The sequence below is a fragment of the Ciona intestinalis genome, unplaced genomic scaffold, assembly GCF_000224145.3.
Source record: "Ciona intestinalis unplaced genomic scaffold, KH HT000101.2, whole genome shotgun sequence".
Lineage (NCBI taxonomy): Eukaryota > Metazoa > Chordata > Ascidiacea > Phlebobranchia > Cionidae > Ciona > Ciona intestinalis.
Window position 1 is genome coordinate 487045 of NW_004190423.2, and position 20451 is coordinate 507495.

At 36.9% G+C, this 20451-nt stretch overlaps 3 protein-coding genes across 4 annotated transcripts in view; all 3 read right to left on the reverse strand.

Moving 5' to 3' along the window:
• The window catches only part of mnt-like (transcription factor Mnt-like), a 15970-nt gene extending 3688 nt beyond the window's left edge, over nucleotides 1–12282 (reverse strand). Inside the window, exons 1-12 of one of the 2 annotated variants that reach the window (XM_009863184.3) lie at nucleotides 12077–12282; nucleotides 9468–9577; nucleotides 8989–9091; nucleotides 8473–8610; nucleotides 8100–8223; nucleotides 7776–7817; nucleotides 7408–7519; nucleotides 4329–4488; nucleotides 3253–3336; nucleotides 1724–2845; nucleotides 1251–1363; nucleotides 564–705 (exon numbers count right to left, since the gene is read on the reverse strand). In XM_009863184.3, the coding sequence (XP_009861486.1) occupies nucleotides 564–705; nucleotides 1251–1363; nucleotides 1724–2845; nucleotides 3253–3336; nucleotides 4329–4488; nucleotides 7408–7519; nucleotides 7776–7817; nucleotides 8100–8223; nucleotides 8473–8610; nucleotides 8989–9091; nucleotides 9468–9577; nucleotides 12077–12218 (2392 nt within the window). In that variant the 5' untranslated portion in view covers nucleotides 12219–12282. 2 annotated transcript variants of the gene reach the window in all.
• A 4490-nt stretch (nucleotides 12283–16772) lies between these two features.
• LOC100178271 (cleavage and polyadenylation specificity factor subunit 6-like) lies at nucleotides 16773–18758 on the reverse strand. Its single transcript, XM_002121543.4, has one exon. The coding sequence runs from the start codon at nucleotides 18686–18688 to the stop codon at nucleotides 17090–17092; it is 1599 nt and encodes a 532-aa protein (XP_002121579.1). The 5' UTR covers nucleotides 18689–18758; the 3' UTR covers nucleotides 16773–17089.
• Nucleotides 18759–19152: 394 nt separating this feature from the next.
• The window catches only part of LOC100186885 (activin receptor type-2A-like), a 5317-nt gene continuing 4018 nt past the window's right edge, over nucleotides 19153–20451 (reverse strand). The window contains exons 12-14 of the mRNA XM_026838664.1: nucleotides 20088–20244; nucleotides 19890–20009; nucleotides 19153–19589 (exon numbers count right to left, since the gene is read on the reverse strand). Coding sequence (XP_026694465.1) covers nucleotides 19462–19589; nucleotides 19890–20009; nucleotides 20088–20244 — 405 coding nt within the window. The 3' untranslated portion in view covers nucleotides 19153–19461. The remainder of the gene's footprint in view (nucleotides 19590–19889; nucleotides 20010–20087; nucleotides 20245–20451) is intronic.

A 20451-nucleotide genomic window follows, 5' to 3' on the forward strand; every position in this document is an offset into this window, starting at 1 on the left:
TGGGATTGAAGCTGATTGGACGATATTTAAATCGTGGGTTGTGATTGGACAGGAGTTTAATGACTGTTTTGGGACTACCACGCTCGATTGTGATGCGTGTGTATGGATTTGAAACGCTGGCACCGGATTGGTCGATATCGGTTTCATCTTTGCACTGGTTTCAGTTGGTTTCGAAGATTGCAGCATATGCTTTACTGCTTGGGTGCTAGGGAGCGCTAGAGAGTAATTTTAAAGTTAACCGCAAATAAAATAGTTTTTGCAAAATGTTGACCCAGTTTTAAGAATTCCTAAATACATTTTTACTTCTGTTTTAACCTGTGTCTGCGTGTTATAAGTAGCACTGTTTTACTTTTTAGCATTGCATAATCCTAAACTAAGTTATTACATCGAAAAATTAAGTTATTCATATGCTAGTTAACTTTTTACAAATTTTTCTTAAGTTTTACTAATATTGTTCCTATTAGTTGAAATCGTTTTTTTCAGCTTGACTAAAGAAATTAGTATTTGGCCAAAAATATACTAAAAAATTAATGACCAAGAACATTAGTTGAAAGTAAACTAACCTGGCACGAGATGGAAATCGTTTTTCGATGTTTTCATCTCAACAGCATTGACTTTTTGATTCGTAGCAGCTTGTTGTGGTTTAACTACGATAGTGTTTGGTATCGTGGGTTTGCTGGCTTTCTGTAAAGTTGTGTAACAAACCTGGAAGATGGAAGTAAATGGGATATAATTCGAAAGATTTGGCAACTCTGGCTTGGGTAGCGGGCCAACTGTGACTTGAGTAACAGGCTAACTGTGACTAAAATGCAAAAAAGTTTGGGCCAGAGTTGATTTAAGTTGACTAAATATAAAAGAGCAAACTAAACCTCGCAATTAAACCATCTGTTTTACACCTCAAGCCTCAATATCCCATGGATTGATGGTTATGTTTTTTACATAAAGTCATGGATATACATATAGAACCATGCACCTCACGCTTATTCAATCCAAATTATGTAACTTTATTGGTAAAATGTACTCGGCGACTATTTACCGTAATCCTTTTACAATATATATCGGTATTACTGATACCCCAACCCAAAGCATCACTTAACTACCTTGTCCAGTACCAGTATCTAGCATGGAACCTAATTTGAAGTGATACCAGTATCTTTCAGTTATAATACAAGTTATACAACCTAATTCGAAACCAGTATCTTATAGTTATAATACAAACAGAAGAAACCCAAGCAGCATTACAACCACACCTGTGTAACTTGGTGACCATGGGCAGAGTTTGGCGTCGTTGTCGCCGAGCTCTTTGGCGCTATTAAGTGGGGGGATGGTTTCGACTTGGGACTTGGTATCGTGTTCATTGAAACTGGGTAGGGGGTTGTAGTTTATTTATAACTAAATACATACTTAATAAAAATGAAAAACATGATTGAATCTCAAAATGTTCATCCCAGAGCAATTTAACCAAATAATACAATGTGATAAAATTACATTCTTCTATTTTAACTTGGATTAATTTTTTGGTGCCATAGTAATATATATGGGAATTCAAAGAAATATAAAACCGTATCCTAATGACTCTTATATAGACTGATGTGAATTGTTTAAAACACGATCAGGAATTTCGGTTGTTATGTGCTAAGGCTAAAAGTGTCTAATCTTACCCCACCCCGACCCCACTATATAACAACAACAACATAATAAAACCTAATGATCCTAAACTTACTCGCATGGTGTTTCTTATCCCACAAAGCAAAAGTCGTCTTTGGTTTATTATGAGCCTTAGCTTGTGTAACATTAGTTGGTTCATACTGATGCACAGTAAGCTTCTTGCCTTCTTCCTTTTTGGTTCGGTATTCTCTCCATTCTTTCCCCCCACGATCAGTGATAAGATGTTTTCTCCAGTGTTGGAATTGACCACGATTTGTGTCTAAGGGATCTCTGTCTTCGTCATTATCTGACGTTGTGCCTGAAACTCTCTCGGTCCTTTGGTCTAAAAAACCCGCTGATGCTCCAACGTACAGTGATGTCATTTTTGGACCATCGTCACGCTTCACTGGTTTTGAGGGTGATGTATTGTTCTCCATTGTGATGTAATGTCTTTTTTTCATCGGGACGTTCGATTGGTTGATAGTCACGGGGTTATTTGGGGTCATTTGTGGGTTAGAAGGTGGGGGGACGTACTTAACTTTAACTTGGTACCCTGAGAATGTAGGTAAGGGACCACTGGGACCAGGATGGTTGCCAAACTGTATTGGTTTCGTACTTTGGACGGTTGAGTTTACTGTAGATTGGAAACTCTTTGGTTGTGTGGTTGGGGGGTTGTTTAAAACTCTATACACTGGGTTAGGAGCTTGGGGTGGTTGGGTAACGGACTCCTTGCTTACCCTCCGTGCCACCATTTTAGGGGTCGAGTAAGTGGTGTTTAAGGAGGTACCGACATTCAAAGGGGGGCTACCACTTCCGCCACAGGTAAAACGGGGGAAGAATGAAAGAGTATTGGAAGGGGGAGAGGGGGTAGCAGATCGACCCGATGGTTGTCCGTATATCTTGCGGTGGTTGCGGTTAAAATTCCCGCGATGTTGCTGCACTTGTGGGGTTGCAACACTTGGCGTGGCTGACATCACCACTTTGTCAGTGTTAGTGATAAACAGGCGGTCGTTTATCGCGGCATTATGCGGCTTGGTTGGTTCACTGATCGTCACTTTGCTGACTTCGTTACGCTGCTTAACCATCGAATAAGTGGCTTGTAAGGTTTCTATGTTGGCGGCAGTGAGGGCCGAGTTATTGTTCTTCGATTCAGGGACTTCATGGGCGATGACGAGTGAAGCACGTTGCTCTTCTGCTTCTAGAACGTATGTTTGTTACGTAATAGTTGATATTGTGATGTCATAGGCATATATGTATTTATACGTGTCCTTGTGAATGAAACCCAGTGGTCACTAACGTGTTGTAGCACCCTGAGTGTCAGGGTAATGGACCAACTCTAAATCCCAGACCTTATGCCATAACCCACTAAAAAACGGTAAAAAGCTCACCCCACAACGGTAAAAACCTTATATAGAATAGAATGTGCATATAACATATACAATGTTGGGGTAATGGGCCAACTCTGGTTTAAATCCCAGATCCTATGGAGTGCCTCACTGTAGGACCTCACCCATATATAATAGAATGGGCATATACAATGTTGGGATAATGGGCCAACTCTGGCCAGAGTCACCTACCCATACAGAATAGAATATTACTACAAACCTGATGCGGTTGATGTTGATTTCTGATCATCATCCAAAATACTTGAATGAACAGAAGAAGTTGAGATTGTCCTTTCTCTCTCATCTGTTTAATGTGAGAGAAGTGTGAGAAAAAGGGAGGAAGCCTTATGCTCACTGTTAAGTTATAACATGGGTGTCTTCTTATACACCAGACACACATGGTGTATTTAAACACCTCATGCTCGCTGTCAAGTTATAACATGGGTGTCTTCTTATACACCAGACACACATGGTGTATTTAAACACCTCATGCTCGCTGCCAAGTTATAACATGGGTGTCTTCTTATACACCAGACACACATGGTGTATTCATACACCTCATGCTCACTGTCAAGTTATAACATGGGTGTCTTCTTATACACCAGACACACATGGTGTATTTAAATACCTCATGCTCGCTGCCAAGTTATAACATGGGTGTCTTCTTATACACCAGACACACATGGTGTATTCATACACCTCATGCTTACTGTTAGTTATAACATGGGTGTCTTCTTATACACCAGACACACATGGTGTATGCATACACCTCATGCTTACTGTCGAGTTATAACATGGGTATCTTCTTATACACCAGACACACATGGTGTATTTAAATACCTCATGCTCGCTGCCAAGTTATAACATGGGTGTCATCTTATACACCAGACACACATGGTGTATTCATACACCTCATGCTTACTGTCTAGTTATAACATGGGTGTCTTCTTATACACCAGACACACATGGTGTATGCATACACCTCATGCTCACTGTCAAGATATAACATGGGTGTCTTATTATACACCAGACACACATGGTGTATTCAAATACCTCATGCTCGCTGCCAAGTTATAACATGGGTGTCTTCTTATACACCAGACACACATGGTGTATTCATACACCTCATGCTTACTGTCGAGTTATAACATGAGTGTCTTCTTAAACACCAGACACACATGGTGAATTCATACACCTCATGCTTACTGTTGAGTTATAACATGAGTGTCTTCTTAAACAGCGGACACACATGGTGTATTCATACACTTCATGCTCACTGTCAAACACGCAGCCCACCAACAACAATAGCTTCCTCCAGATACTTGTCAACGGCTTCCCTCCCTCTATGTTGGGATAATTCATCCATTAAAACATTAAGTTGTTTTTGCTTCAACTCAATCTCGCGTTTCAACTTTTCTTTCAGCGTCAAATTGTCCCGACATTTCTTTACGATGATCTGTGGGTAAAAATACATTGGTTACTTCAGCTTATGTAAATAGTGGGTGATAGTTTGCCATGTACAGTATATGTTTAAATGACGCCCAAACAGAAATATAGTTGGTTTGATACTAATATCTTTAGCGCACCTGCCTGTAACCCAGCGGTAATGGGTTCAGGGCTCGACGCTGCTACCATTGTGGGTGTATGTGATTTGGGCAAGACACTTAACGGCAATTGCTCCAACCCAGTGGTCACTAATGGGTTGTCCAAACTATCAGCCATACTGTCATGAATGGTTGGTGGTTACCAATTATTTATAAGAAGCAAGGACTAAGAAATTTGTACTTCAGTTGGACATATGTTACTGTTTATATATTTCTGTAAATATTCTTTGTTTACTATTAAATGGGACAATAAAATAAAATGTAGATAAAATTACATTGGTTACAATACTTATTACTATTATTTTATAAATCCATATTAATAGAAAAAATGTTTGTAGAAATTTAGGGGCAGTTTGTCAAATGGGACAGTAAAATATAATGAACATGTACCATCTTACCCCAGTCTAATATATGTTTAAACATAATTGTCTTGCCTATGAAACAAAACTTCCTATCTTTTAAATTAAAAGTTTTACACTGGTATTATTAGTTTAAGGAGCTTTTTCATCTATGTTTGGTGGCAGAATGTAAACATGAACCATCTTACCCCAACCTACAATTAGTTAAAATACTCCTAATATTAATAATATTCCAAATTTTTCCCATAATTTAACCCTTCTAAGTTTTAGACCTGTATTAGTTTACTTTACTTGCATTTTATTGGTTTATGGGGCTGCTATAAGAGTCAACTTGTTTTTCCTTATAGAGAAGCCAGCCATGCTTTGGATTATAAATCAAATGAACTCAAGTAACCTTTTGGACACAACATGTTTACAACTAAGTAAGAGGTTACTTGAGGTCATACTTCAACATAAACAACAACACAGGGAGTACAAATGTCCACTAATTTCCAATTACATTTACTACTCAATGTTATGTCAACTTTACCACTAAGTTTGTATGTTTGTTTGTAGTAAATAACTTTAACCCAGTAATATCTTGTGTGTATTTTAGAATATGATCTGCCGTGTAGTAGGTTGGGGTAAGATGACCATTTTGATTTTTTTTTTATCGTCCCATTTAGTAGCAAACAAAGAATATTTAAAGAATTAAATAACCGTGGCCTTACAATTCTAAAAGAGTGTTGTTAATTGTTAAAAACAAGATTAGGAAATATCGGATATTATGTGTTAACACTATTAATCTTATCCCAACCTAAAACAAAATCACAACTTCTCCTAATGTGGGTAGTAAACTTATTAACAATATTTCATATTAACAAAATAATATGTATCAAAAAAAATATAAAATATCATTTTTTACAATTTTTTTCCTCAAACTGATCCAAAGAATACAAGTGTGCCACGATATTTAATGGTTTCAAGTGTCATTTACAATATCAATGCATTATCTGTATTTCTAATGTAAACACTAACAGGGTGGAGATATCGCGTGTATGCAGAACCAGTAGAACAGGTTCACCAAAACGAGAGAAGGTAAGAAAAAAGGGGATAAATAAAAGAGAATAAGAGAGAAGTTTTTTCTGTTAAAACAAGAGAAGCTAAACAAAAAAAGAGCGCGGATGAATATTTGGGTGGAACACGCGTTTGTTCCGCTAAACTACGTCATAACAAAGCGAGAAAGGTTGCGGTGCAACAATCGGCTTTGTGACGTAATATTAGAAGGATCACGTGGTGTAGCGAGGAATGGCGGACACGCGAAACGACACAGGATTATTATTGCGCGTTTATAAGGTTTGTGACGTAATAATGTATGAAAGAATGTCACTTGTTTATCTTCGCGTGGCGGGAAACGGTAGTAGCGACAATTTAAATGCCCGCACTTAGAATGTTTATTTTAAACGCATTTCACAACATATACCTTTTCATATAACATACCTAACCCGCTTTACAAATAATAAAAGACCGAATATTTAATTAAATGATTAATTAGTCGCAAAACTTCCTGTCCTTCACCGCTGTCTGTCTGCTATGTGACGTCACACACGTGCGTGAGTGCCAAATTATGACGTCATAGAAGAATCGCGCGATTAAGGCTTAGTGACACAGTTCAATGAGTTTAGGTGACATAACAAAGGCTTATGTGACGTCACATTTAACTATGATGTCATAATAATAATAAGTTCTATTTCACTTTAATTGTTTTAATTATTATAAATCGGAAATTAAACAATGTTTGAAATATTCCCCTTTGTTTGAAAACAATGGCTTAAAAATAACAGAACACAGGAACAATGAATCATATCGTTATCCGGAATTTATTATTATGACATCATAACCAATATTATTAAATAAGAAACACTCCCGCCGAATATTTATTAAATAGTTTCTGGATAAGAAGATATTGTGGTATCTTGGTATTTAAAAGTCATTTCTGTATAACATTAAAATAACTTTAAAAGATTGAGTAGACTTGGTGAAACATCTGCTATATTATAATGAATCTATACTTGATAATTATAGCCTTTTGGGCCCCTTTGGTATAAAAACGTTTTTTCACTAGTTACTCTTCATTCTATTTGAACAAGAGACTGACGATGCCATTTAAACGGAATATATTTCTCTATTACTACTAGTGGTTGGACTTGATTTTTGTTGGTTACGTTTTCGTAGCACCAGATCATTACTGTATTTCACTATACAAGAATCTACAACTATATGAACACCAGATCAGGGTCAGATTCGCATAATTTATTATATATTATTACAAGTCACTAGTTACTGTACGTTCTTTAAATAATGTGAACTTCTCTATCATTTTTAAAGAAATAAATACAAGCTATGTTTTGTAAACCCATGTTAAGCCAGTACCTTGATATGTCGATTTGCAGCTTTGAGAATTGTCAGGTTGGAAGACCTTCTTATCCCAAGTCCTGGTAAATGGGATTTTAACGCTTCAAAACATTCTTTCAGGTGAGCTCGTCTGTTGTGGGGAGGGTTAATTGAATGTGGTTGTAATATATATTTTGTTAAATCAGTAAAAACAATGTTAAGTTTGTAAACGTTAATTTATTTTTATATGGGTAAGGTTTGAAGCTTGGGGCCGGAGATTCAGGCCAGAGTTGCCCATTCCCCCCCCCCCGTAAAATCCTACAAAATCTTTTTATACAGTTATATATACTTTATTAATGGAAACTACAAGTTAAGACTGCCTAGTGCAATTATGTTTTTCATCTTACCTTATCTTTTCAAGTTGATTGTGGGTCAAAGTCACTTTTTGCCTGAAATGAAATACAACAGGACTATATAGGATTATATAAGGAAAATTTCTTAAAAGAACATTTGGCTTTTGATGCTGTGTCATGCCATGGCGTAGTAGTTAGTGTGATTGTGTCTAGCACACAGGATACAGATTCAAGGCTCAATGCTGCTACCATCGTGGCAGTTGTGGTCATATGTGCCTTGGCAAAAAATGGCAATGCGGTCACTAATAGGTTGTCCAGTCATACAAAATTAAAACCAAGTAAACCAAAATAAAAGAGAGTAAAAAAAACCCCAATTACTTGAACTGTAATGCACAATACACTTTCTCATCTTCAGTTGTTTTCACCAGTGACGGCAGCAAAGAGTTGAGTGGTATAGCCCCCTCTGGTGGCTTGTCGTTGGTGGACCGAATAACAGCGTGGCCTGAAAATAAATATTTAATGTTGTGTACTTTATATTACATAGTCCTTGAGCAAGACACAACGACAATTGCTCCAACCCAGTGGTCACTAATGGGTTGTTTAAATTGTCAACCATGCATAAACAAACACCCACAAAGTTGCATAAGTGGTAACCAATTAAAATTTATTCATTATCATGCCTAAAGAAAGGAAATACAATTTATGCAAGACCCAAATCAAGCGAGCTGCTTTATATATTATTTCTATAAACCTGGGAAGTTGTTGTTATGCTTAGATGCAATCCACTGCAGGTCCGGTTGGTTTTGAACAACATAAGATATATTATTTCTATGGCTGGTATCAGAGTTGGAGTTCGATGGGTTCGTTGGTTTGGGAGGAGATGGAGCCACTGGTGATAAAAAATACTGGTGTTTATTGGTTATAAATTGTATATGCCCAACATTGTATATGCACATTCTATTACATATGGGGGAGGTCCTACAGTGAGGCACGCCATGGGACCTGGGATTTAGGACAGAGTTGGTCCATTACCCCAACATTGTATATGCACATTCTATTCTATATGGGTGAGGTCCTACAGTGAGGCATGCCATAAGACCTGTGATTTAAGCTAGGATCAGCCCATTACCCCAACACTGTATGAGGGTGCTACTGCATGAACCTTACGAGATATTGAAGCCTGTCGGTTCCCCGAAGGTAGGCAACAAGGGCTTTAATGGTAATTCAATATAGTTATATATAATAAATAATAAGCATTTATATTTACCTGTAGAGCTGGGTTGTATATTATTTCTATGTTGGTACAAGTTTGACGGTTGTGATGTCATCGTTTTACGATTCGGATCAAAATAAGAAGCAAGGTTGAGGGGCTGCATGGGTAAAGGAGGTTGGTTAGTTTTGGTAATTAAATGTTAACAAATACAACTTATTTATCCTCTGGCGGGGCAGCAATAGTTGTTATAACACAGGTGTTTTGTTTTCTACACCTCGTGGCTGCTTTATAAACAAATTAAGGATAGGTGAAACTTATTTATCCTCGCATGGCGGGGCAATGACAGTCGTTATAACACGGGTGTTCTGTTTCATACACCTCTTGCCTGCTTATGAGTTACCACGCATGTAACTTTGTGGGTTGTAGACAGTTCATTAGGGACCTCATTGTCGCAGCATTTACTGTTTAAAATCTCTTTGTACAGTTAAGAGTGTTTTAACTAAATAAAGAATTAACTAAAACTCGTATATTACCAGTGTTTGGGAGAACAATGGATTGCTTGATGATGTCATAGAAGGAGGCTGTGATGTCACAGAGTTGATTGAACCATAACAATTACTTGTAGCAGGAGACTTCTTTTCATCTAGAAATAATTTTTTTTAAATGAATGTATGTAGCTTATTTATCCTCACATGGCGGGGAAACAACAGTCGTTATAACACGGGTGTTCTGTTTCATACACCTTGTGCCAGCTTACAAGTTAACACATATGTGACTTTCGATTTTTTGTATGACTAGCAATTTGAACAACCCATTAGTGATCACAAAATTGCTATGTATATACATTATATATATATACTATATTTTTGTTTTATTTATAGACAGTTGCTATAACACCACTGTTCATACACCCTGTACTATCTTACAAATCTGTACTATCCACCTTACAAATTACCAAGTTTGTAACTTTGTGAATGATTGCTATTTTGATTCAATAAATTGACCTTGATTAAAGTTGATGTATTTTGCCGTAGGTTTAAGTCAGATTTGTTGGTTTATTGTTTCAACACCATTAGTAGTATGAGTCATAACGTCCATTGTTAATGAACACACCCCTTTGTGAGGTGTATAGAAACCACAAACGAGGTACATAGCGCACGTAATATGGCCTCGGGATATATTGTGTTCATTAGGTTAAACTTATGCTTACTTTACACAATTTGCAAAACAAAGTTTAAGAAATTATAAAAATATGATTAATTGCAATTAAAAAATTATATAATTAAAATAAATTTTAATTAAAAATAAACTTTTTATAAGAAACAGTGGAATAACTTCTGTCTTTTTGTCGCTAATTTCTTTCTATTTGTTGTTTTAATTAATAATAATATTTGGAATTCTTAGTTATGAATAAAAAACATTTACAAAAAAGTTGTATTATATGTATAAATAAATTCATACATATATGTATGTACATATGTACCTATTAAACAAAATGATTTATTACGTGATGTAGCGCACAAAGATATAGGTTTTGTGTAGCAGACCAAAACAGTCATAATTTAAAGTACAAGGTGCCGTGTTCTTGTGAAATTTAAACATCAATGTTATTTTAATGTGGCCAAGTCAGAAGGAGGAATTTTACGCGAAATTTCCCATTTTGAGCGAATGAACTCTAGCGTAAATCGACCTCTGCATTCTTGAGTGTTTACTTCTCGTGCGAACACACACTACAAACGCGTTCACACGCGCGCGCGAATCGCGTGGTTGACGTAAATAAAAGAGAGAGAGGGAGACGCCACTTCGCGTCGCACGTGTCGGGGCACGGACTCTTTAACCACGTGATTACAAAGTACGCACGTGACACCTATCCGCGTGGTGTGATTGGATGAAACTAGAGCACGGGCGGGGTTACTAAAGGTCATAACATAGAAGCAGCCGGAACGAAGCGATACGCGTCTAACATTATCGTGTATTAAAACAGATACTACTATACCAGAGAGTATAATATGAATGGCGCTCCATATAAACACGGCCAGTGTATTTACGATTACACCATAAGCGTTGTTGCGTAATATTAAACACATATTGTTTCAATGTAAACATTACAAAACTGTTGTTTTTTTCAAAAATCACAAAAAGGTAATTTTTTTACATGATTTATTGGCCCACTTATTCATGCTGTATGTATTAAAAGAAGGTGTGACGTTTTGGAACAGACTTTACAAGTTTACCACAATGTGTGTACCAGTTATAGCAGTAATAAAATTAACAATGTCAGTTTTATAAACCTCATGCTCCCTGAGTTATAACATGGGTGTCTTCTTATACTCCAGGCACACATGGTGTATTCATACACCACATGTTCACTGTCAAGTTATAACATTGGTATCTTCTTAAACACCAGACACACATGGTGTATTCATACACCTCATGCTCATTGTCAAGTTATAATATGTGTGTCGTAAGAAGAATTGATTAACGAGCCTAGATATGTTGCAACATTTATTTAAATAATGTCTCCTGTGTATTAGGGCGAACCACTAAGCTTGAATACTCACCTGTCATCACCCAACATTGACTTTTGTTTACACAATTAACAAAATATGCAAATGATGGTTAGAAAATTCCGTGATAAAGTTACCACTTTTAAATTGAGGAGAAGATATCTTTAGAAAGGAAAGTTCAAAGGTACAATAATTACAATGTTCATATATTCTGTTCTGTGAGGCACGCCATGGTACCTGAGATTCCGATAGCGTAGATTTAAAAATATTTCAAACTAAAAAGGCAGAATATAGCGACAATTGTTTTTTGCTAAAGTTGGGCATTAACCTGACACACAGAAGACAAAACCATAAAATCAATACAAGTAGAAAAATAACAATCTGAGAGTAAAATATAATAATCATTTTGTTAAGTTAATTTTTGGAAGCAAGCAACACATACAGTATTTTAGGTTTCACACAATTTTGCCAAACAAATACCTAAAAATTATTTTTGTCACAAAAAGCAAAAGTATATTAATTTAATAAGCCACATCTTGCATAAGGTGTTTAATAGCCTTAAAAGCAGTATTTCGATAAATAATTTAAAAAAGTAACTTATATATATATTTAATTTTAAAAACATTAATTTTTACCTTTGAAGCTCGCAACATTAGTTTGAGAAAATGCATTTTCAGGTTCGTTAACTTTTACTTTTTCATCACGTTTTTCGGTGCCCGAATTTGCGTTTTTCGTTTCCAGATACTCCACAGCTTCTAGAAGAGTTTGCAAACTCATCTCCAAGTTGGTGAGATCACCTTAGTCCAATCTCATGCAAGTTATAACTATGGGAGTTCACCAACAAACTAAAAACAAAACACTTTTAAGAGCAAATAATCTTAAACTTATAGTCTGGTGAAGAATCCTGTCTCTAACTCTGCTAACAACTAACTCCTACAACCACCAAAACCTAAATACCAAACTTCCAGAAGGTTTACCGGGGTAATCTGTAAAGCACCAGAGGATAAAATCGTATTTGAAGAGTCTAAAAACGCCAAACAACTTATACTACATATTTATTTGTGTATTTGAAAAACATGAAATACATGAAAAAGTCCTTTAAATGCAAATATATAGGCCGATAAGATAAACGCTATACCTCAATAAACTAACATGCTCAAGTTAAAAATTGATAAAAAAATATCGAAAAAACGGCCGCCAAAAACACGTACAGTTATTTAATACGCTATTTATATTATTTCAGATAAATTTAAATGCCTTTGGACGCTAAATACCGTATTTTTTACTGCTAAATTGAAGCCAACGCGTTAATACTGTACTTGGAATCTCACGTTTAAAACCTACACGTAACTTTCAGTCTACTACGATTTCAAGAGTCCTATTTCTAAACAATATAGACGCCCTTCCAAAGTCGAGAGAGGGTGAGAAAAAGGGGCTTCTCTCGGATGCACGTGACATGGAACGTGTTCCTGTTTATTAAAGTTAAATGCCACGTGATAGGAAACTATTCAAGCGGAACCAGACGCCTTTTCGTGTACCGCAGCACGTACCGTGATAAGGCACATTTACGTTTATGCTTTTAAAGAGATAACTGGACAATTGCGTGCAAGTTTGCCCGATACACATTGTGACTACATAGACCCCATGCACACTGTCTAGTCACGAGTAACTAATTGTGTTTAATTTACACGGCTAATCATTTAATTTGGAAAAAGTTTTCCGCCTAAAATTTTAAACCCTTTTACAATTAACATTTTATCTCTTCAAATACAGTAACAACGATTAAACGATTTAAAACAACGAAGAGAAGGGAATCAACAGCAAAACATTAGTCGTTAAAACGCGCTAGGAGTAAAACTGCTTGAGAAAAAGTGTCAAATTAAAGCGTGTCGGCTATACTTACTTTTTCGCACACTAACCTCTGCTGTAACTAAGATAGAATCCGACATTACTTATAAATGACTATATTACAGTTCAAAGAGTCAACGCAGTGAAAGGCATCAGCTGTTTCAACTTTGCATGTCTTTTACGCGGAAATTCTTCAACTAACATTTAATCTCTTGCTCAAAATAGACAAACCGCAGTATTAAAGTACTTTGTAACCACAGCGCATATGCTGTAGCTTGGTGATTGTAACTTATAGAATGATAAAACTACTACGCCCCAAAACATTGCTAATTAAACCCACGCAGCAAGAAAATACAGTTATAATACAAGTTTAGCAGCCACGCTTTATTTGACAATTCTCTCAAGTAATTTTACGCGTTTCGTGCTTTAACGACTGTTGTTTTGCTGCTAATTCTCACTTTTTTAACAAACTTTGTCGTTATAACTCTGCCTGACATACAAAATTGACCAACTATTTAAAGTTTTCTAAAACTCCCAAATCTAAAATCGCATTTCGTCTTCTTAACGGATCGATAAACACGAAAGCGCTAAACCAGAATTCCATTCCATGACGTCACAACGGCGCTACCATCGTCACAGAGGGTCTTATGAATCACAGTTTAGCGGAAGCTTTACGACGCTGGCCGCTAAAGAACGTAGCGGTGTATGACGTAACAAAGGGTTAGGACACACCCGCGAACACACAGAATATTTCACGCAAAGTCAATATTGCGCAGTTCATACTGAACTTGGGAAAACGGGATATTTAAACTGATTAAATAAAAGTAACTCATGTATCTTTGCATGGCGGGGCAATGAAAGTCGTTATACCACATATGTTCTGTTTCATACACCTCGTGCCCGTATACGCGTTTTAACGAAATTCAATTATGTTAAGTTACCACGTATGTAACTTTGTGTTTTTCGGTTGGAGAAAATTAGGTATTTAAATTGGCGGTAGTTTATCCTTCAGTCAGCATATTTGTGCTAGAGCACTGGCTTACAGTCAAGTACGCTGAACTTATATAATGTACAAAAAATGTCTTAACTTATGGCGGAACCCCCCCAAAAAAAATTTTTCCTCCCCCCTTATTCCTTAGTTGTAAAATGGTTTGCTCGATAGCGCCCACTGCCGGTCGTCAAAATATTAATAACAACACAAATTAACCTGAAATTTATAACATTTATTACATCTCTAAAACTTCAGCGAGTATCCTTGAAATGCAATCAAACATAATTCAATTATGTTAAATTTAGGTCAAATCAGGGGTGTCAAGGTGGGCAATCTAACCTTTGAATTTCCTGTGCTAAATTAATTAGTTTACAATCAACATAAAATCCTATAACACGCAAAATTTCATGTTCGTTATCTAACTATCCCTGCCTCCCGTGCTTTAATGAAGTTTGACGCCTATATAGGCTACTATTGTTAAGCTTTTGTTCTTCTTAAAGATTGATGCAATCTTGTGAAGCAAATCTGTAAAAAATGATATTTAGATTTGAGTAATCTTAATTATTGAGTAAATTATCATAAGTGTTATTAATACCAAATCTTTTGACAGAATATAGCAGTAGAAAATGTGAAAATATGAAAGCAGTTTAAATATAATGTAACAATGATTAAAATGCATTTAGAAAAATGTAAAAAATCCATTAATTTTTTTGTATATTACTAAAGCAATGTTAAATCATTTCAATACAGAGTTGCATTTGTAAGTCTGATAAAGAAAAGCCTAGAAGTAAGAACTACTTGAAAGCAGAAACAAGATACTTTTTACAATAGAACAATAACTAGGTACATTGGTTAGAGCACTCGTATAGTAACCAAAGGATACCGAGTTCAAGACACATAAGAGGCAAAAAACTGACACTCTTACATATTAAATGTTTCAACCCAGTGATCACTAATGAGTTATAAAAATTGTCAGAATGTGAAATAGAAAAGTTACAGACAGAAAGTATATAGACATCGTAACCAAAGGGTACCGGGTTCAAGACAGCAGCAAGACACTTTACAGGTAATGCGTCAAGATGTAACCCAGTTGTGATACAGGAAAACAGTTATCCACAAAGTTACATATGTGGTAACTTGTAAGCTGGCACAAGGTGTATGAAACAGAACACAATACAGCCATATAAAAACAACAACTTTTGAAGTCAGTCAGGAAAAGAAAGGAGATGTAAAAAGCACCAAACTAATCAGAATGTTGATTAATTTGAATAATGACTTCTTGAAACAACCCAAAAGTTACAGAACAATACGTGTTATAACACTGATAAATATAAAAAACAAATGTTTTGCATAGCAGTATAAAGACACCTGAGATTTAACACAGTTTGGCTTGTTAACTAATAAAAAGTAATATTACACGTGTGGTAACTCATAAGCGGGCAAGAGGTGCATGGAACAATAAGTTTTGAAGGACTGCTGTTAATAAAACAAGTTACATTCATTTTAGTTATTAATATAACCCCTCTTCTCCAAGATGACATTCGTTTGACAAATATTAGGAAAAGGCATTCATTATGAAAACATAATAGCACGCCTGTACATTCTCTTAGGTGCCAAACTAAGTTTTATCATAATGGAAAAACGATATTTCTACGAATATAAGACCATGTTCGAACAGGAAACACATTATAATATAAGTCCCCATTGAATCAACAAAATAAATGCAAGACAACATATTTAGCAGGACAAAACAAACAGAGACATAGCCAGACACCAACTTTTTAAAACCAGGGATAGTTAGACATATATTTATACGAAACAAGTTTTGGTCCTGGTGCCCACAGACTAATGCAAGGCAAAAATGGTTTGGCGCAAATGGGGTTCGCTAAAGTATTACAAAGTACTTGGGACAGAATATGGGCAGTTTCAAGTCAAGAGGCAAACAGAATGTAAAAGATAATGAACCATAAGTTATGCCTTGTGTAAAGGACTGCCTAAGTATATCATGCGCATACATTAACTTGATTACACTATTCATGTATGGAATAAGGGAAACTGACGAAAAGAAAAAAGACTATTTTGAAAGTTTTGAAACTACTGCTCTGATGGTATAAATATAACACAAAGAATTATTATAACCAAAACCAACACTTCATCTGCCATAGAAAAGAATTTTAAAATAATATACAAGTGGTAACTAGTAACTGCATATGTATGGACTTGCAGTATATGCAAATTACATCGTAACTTTTTTGCAGTATATGTAAATTACATCTTAACTTTAAAATATTTTGGAAAAGCAAGAACTAAAAAAGCACCTGATTACCACATTAAAACAGTGCTTAAATTAGTTTAACATTTAAAATATGGTAACAAAATGAAAATGAACTCATTAATACAAGTCATGTGCAACTTTGAACTGATGGAAAATATAACTTGATAGCTGTCTTATTGCAGGACTAAACAACACAATGATACAAAATCACACATTTACGAGAAAAACATCATTTTAATGAAGTGTTTGTACATTTTAAATGAAGCACAAAACTTAGACAGCAACTTGTAAGTTTGAAACAACTACACTATTAACTTGCAACCAGTATTATTTATGTTTTTGATCAATTTTTGTGTCTTATTTAGAAGTGTTCAATGGCTTATTATTTGCTAGTAAAAGCACACTACTTTTAATTAGTATTTACAATTCGAATTCAACATTATGCAACAATAACGATTATGACATAATAATACGCATTGTATGATTATTATTACGAAGTATTTTTACACTTCATGGCAGTTTGATTGACAGGTGTCAACGGCGGTGACGATCTCTATCTGAATGACGAGTGTAGCTGCTATCACGGTCACGACTCCTATCCCGGCTTCTATCACGATATTCACGATCATCATATCTATCACGGCTCCGTGAGCGGTCACGATCACGACGTCGTGACTTCGATTCACGGTGCCGTGGCCTTTCCTCACGGTCACGCTCGCGCTCTCGATCCCTATCGCGATCCCGCGACCTATCACGTTTCCTTACGGTTCCCGATCCGAACGATTTCTCCTCAATCCCGTGAAGACAATCTTGCAGCGATCCAATCAAAACTTTTGCCCGTTCGTCGTCTGCGACTTTAGATTGCTTGATGAGCGAAATAGCGGTAACTAACGTCTCAATCGCTCCACCGTAATCGCCAGAACTTGCGTCCGAAACAGCTCTCGAAATCGCACTGCTCGAAACGGCACGGTTTCTGATCATTATCTCTTCGATCTCTGGTTCACCTAGTGGAGGAGATTGCGATCGTCGATCTGGGTATCCATCTTCGGGGTTGTTTTGTAACAATGCTGGCGGTGGGGCCGATAAAGTTTGTGGGGCAAGGTGAGGAAACAGGGAGGGTGGTGGGACCCCTATTGGTGGGGGTACGCGGGGGTTTATACTGGGTAAGCTTGTAGGGGGTGGGCCTAATAAATGGGGGGGTGGTTGCATCGCCATTAACGCAGCTGGTGGGGGAGGAATTCTAGGTGGGGGGCCGGTACGTAGTATAGGGGCTGGGAGGATCCCAGATGGAAGCACTAGGGGGCGTGATGGAGGCGGAACTTGTGGTGGTAGGCCTTGTGGGGGTAAACCTGGTAGTCGCAGCCCTGGGGGTGGCATGTTAAAGTTGGGGGGTGGGACACGGACATTAGGAGGCAAGGATGTGGGCAGTAGTGATTGGAAATCTTTGGATGTCGGTGGGAATGGTGACGGGAACCTTTGTGATGCAGGGGGTTGGCCAAGTATTGACGTTTGTGTTGTAGTGGGTGGAGGCCATGTTACAGATACCGGTGCATTAGGCATGCCACCTATGGATAAGGGTGGTTGAATGGTAGGGGCAGCTAAGGGGACTGGAGTTGGGGGTTTGGCCTCTGGTTGTGGTGTTGTGCCCGATTGTGCTTTGGATTGCTGCTCGAATTGGTTCAAGCTCTGCCTGTTGCATGGTGTGACGACTGGACTTTGCCCGTGCAGGTCTTTATGTGGTAGCTTGTCCATTACTATGCGAGATGAAGTCTCAGAAGCAAGATGAACTAGAGCAAACCCTTTAGATTGCCCGTTTGCACGATTTTCATAGAATTTGATCTCAACTAGATCAGTAACCCCTAAGGAATTGATAGCGTTCTGTACATCCTTGTCGGTTGTCCACCACGTTAAATTACCAACATAAATCGACACCTTTTTTCCATGGTAGTTATACTGTAATGAGCCCGGTGCTGCAGAAATCCCATTCGTGCTGTTCTGTCGTGAAACACTGTTGGTTCTCGACGCAGGCTGAATCATATCATCATACAAGTCCACACTGTTGTAGTTGTTATCTTCTTGCGCAAACTCATGGTCAACGTCGGCATAGAGATCAATATCAACCCCGTCCGTCATAGTTGTTGTTATGTTGAACCTAACCTTAAAGGTAATGTTCTGAAAGTTTGAAAATACTGTTTAAAAAGTGGTTCAATAAATTTATATGCGCACTGACTGTAGCTGCAAACTAACAAAATTAAAATGCTATAGTAAAATAAACTACAATTTGCTTCACAAATTTATCCTGCGTATTTCTTTGTGATGCATTTAATGTAAACTGTGCACACCCATGTCACAAGTTTTGCTACCGTTTTATTTGAACTACAGCGCATATGGTTTGTTTTGCAAGTTGTTCCTGCAGTAATGACTCCACTATATAATACCTATACTTGCAGAAAAAAATATATTTCTAAAAAAATACTTCAAACTTCGTCCAGAACTATAAACAATTGCAATTTATTGTGACGTAACAATGGCAAACATATTCTAGAACTTCATGTTCGCATGCTTTCGAGAAAATGGCGTCCTTATTTTAACAACGGTTCGTGTTCGAGGATTTTATTTGGGGACAAATTTAAAACGAAAATTTAGCTTAGTACACAACGGGATATAAATACACAAGTGTAAGACAACAAATATGGAACATTTTACTATTTCGATACTAAACTCATGGTCTGGACAGTAACTTGGTGGATAGTAACCTCTTTTACACTGATGATGAACCAAGTCACTGTCTATTTTCTAAAACAAAAATCGTTCTATAGTTTTACACGATGGTTTCTATCAACCCTGCGGTTTCGTCTTCAATCGAGATTACTACGTCATTGCTGGTCGCGTCATTCTTGGCTACGTCACCAAGCGTCTTTCCAAGCAAAATCAATCCGATCACGTGCACATGACGCAGACAATCGGCATTCTTCGTCACTATCCCAACATTCGATAATTGTGTTCGTGATGACGTCACGCGTACCACGTGACCCTAAAATAACCAATAAAAAGGTAGAAAATACAATGGTAAAAAAGGGTAACAAAACATAAAAATGTTTTTTGTTTTAAAGAGTCTTCATTTTGAAACATTACTGAAAATAGTTTTAGTTCTTAACTTAAACCGAAACTTTTGGTTTGAATGGAAAATCGCATCATGCATACGTATGTGCTGTTATTTTTGTATTGAAACTGAATATAAAATAAAACAACAACAACAAGAACAACTGTTCGACGAAAAAGGATCTGTATGACCACTAACGTGCTCAACAAAATTATAACAAAATTAACTTACCCGAACTTTTCAAATCAAACCGAAAATCTGGTCGTTTTTTTCTCACCACCACGTGATTAATGAGGTCATGTATGGTAGTGACGTCATGTCGGTAAGGTAACGAGTGTGGCGGTGGTTTCACTGTGACGTAATAATAAAATAACAATAAATTCTACTTTGTGAAGTCACACGTCACAATGGTGACGTCATATAGCGTACCGTAAAAACCGTCGCATTGCGTCACAATCTCCCATAGTACGAGTGACGTAGAATATACGTCAGCTTGCGTTAGAGCTTCACCATGATGACGTAGATTGATTGACAGGTCAAGCACTTCAGGGGCTACGTAGTAAGGGGTTCCTTCAGCAGTAAGATGCTGTGTAGCAGGGGTTGGGATTAATGTAAATTAACGGGAATTAGTGTAACATATCGGTACGCCATTATTTAACATAGAGACTAGTACGCAGCTACGCGAGGATAAACAAGTTATATACGGGGTAACTCGTAATCGTAAACGACCAATAGGGTGGTGGGTATTAAACGATATAATATATAGTAGGGTGGGGGAAGATGGGACACCTTT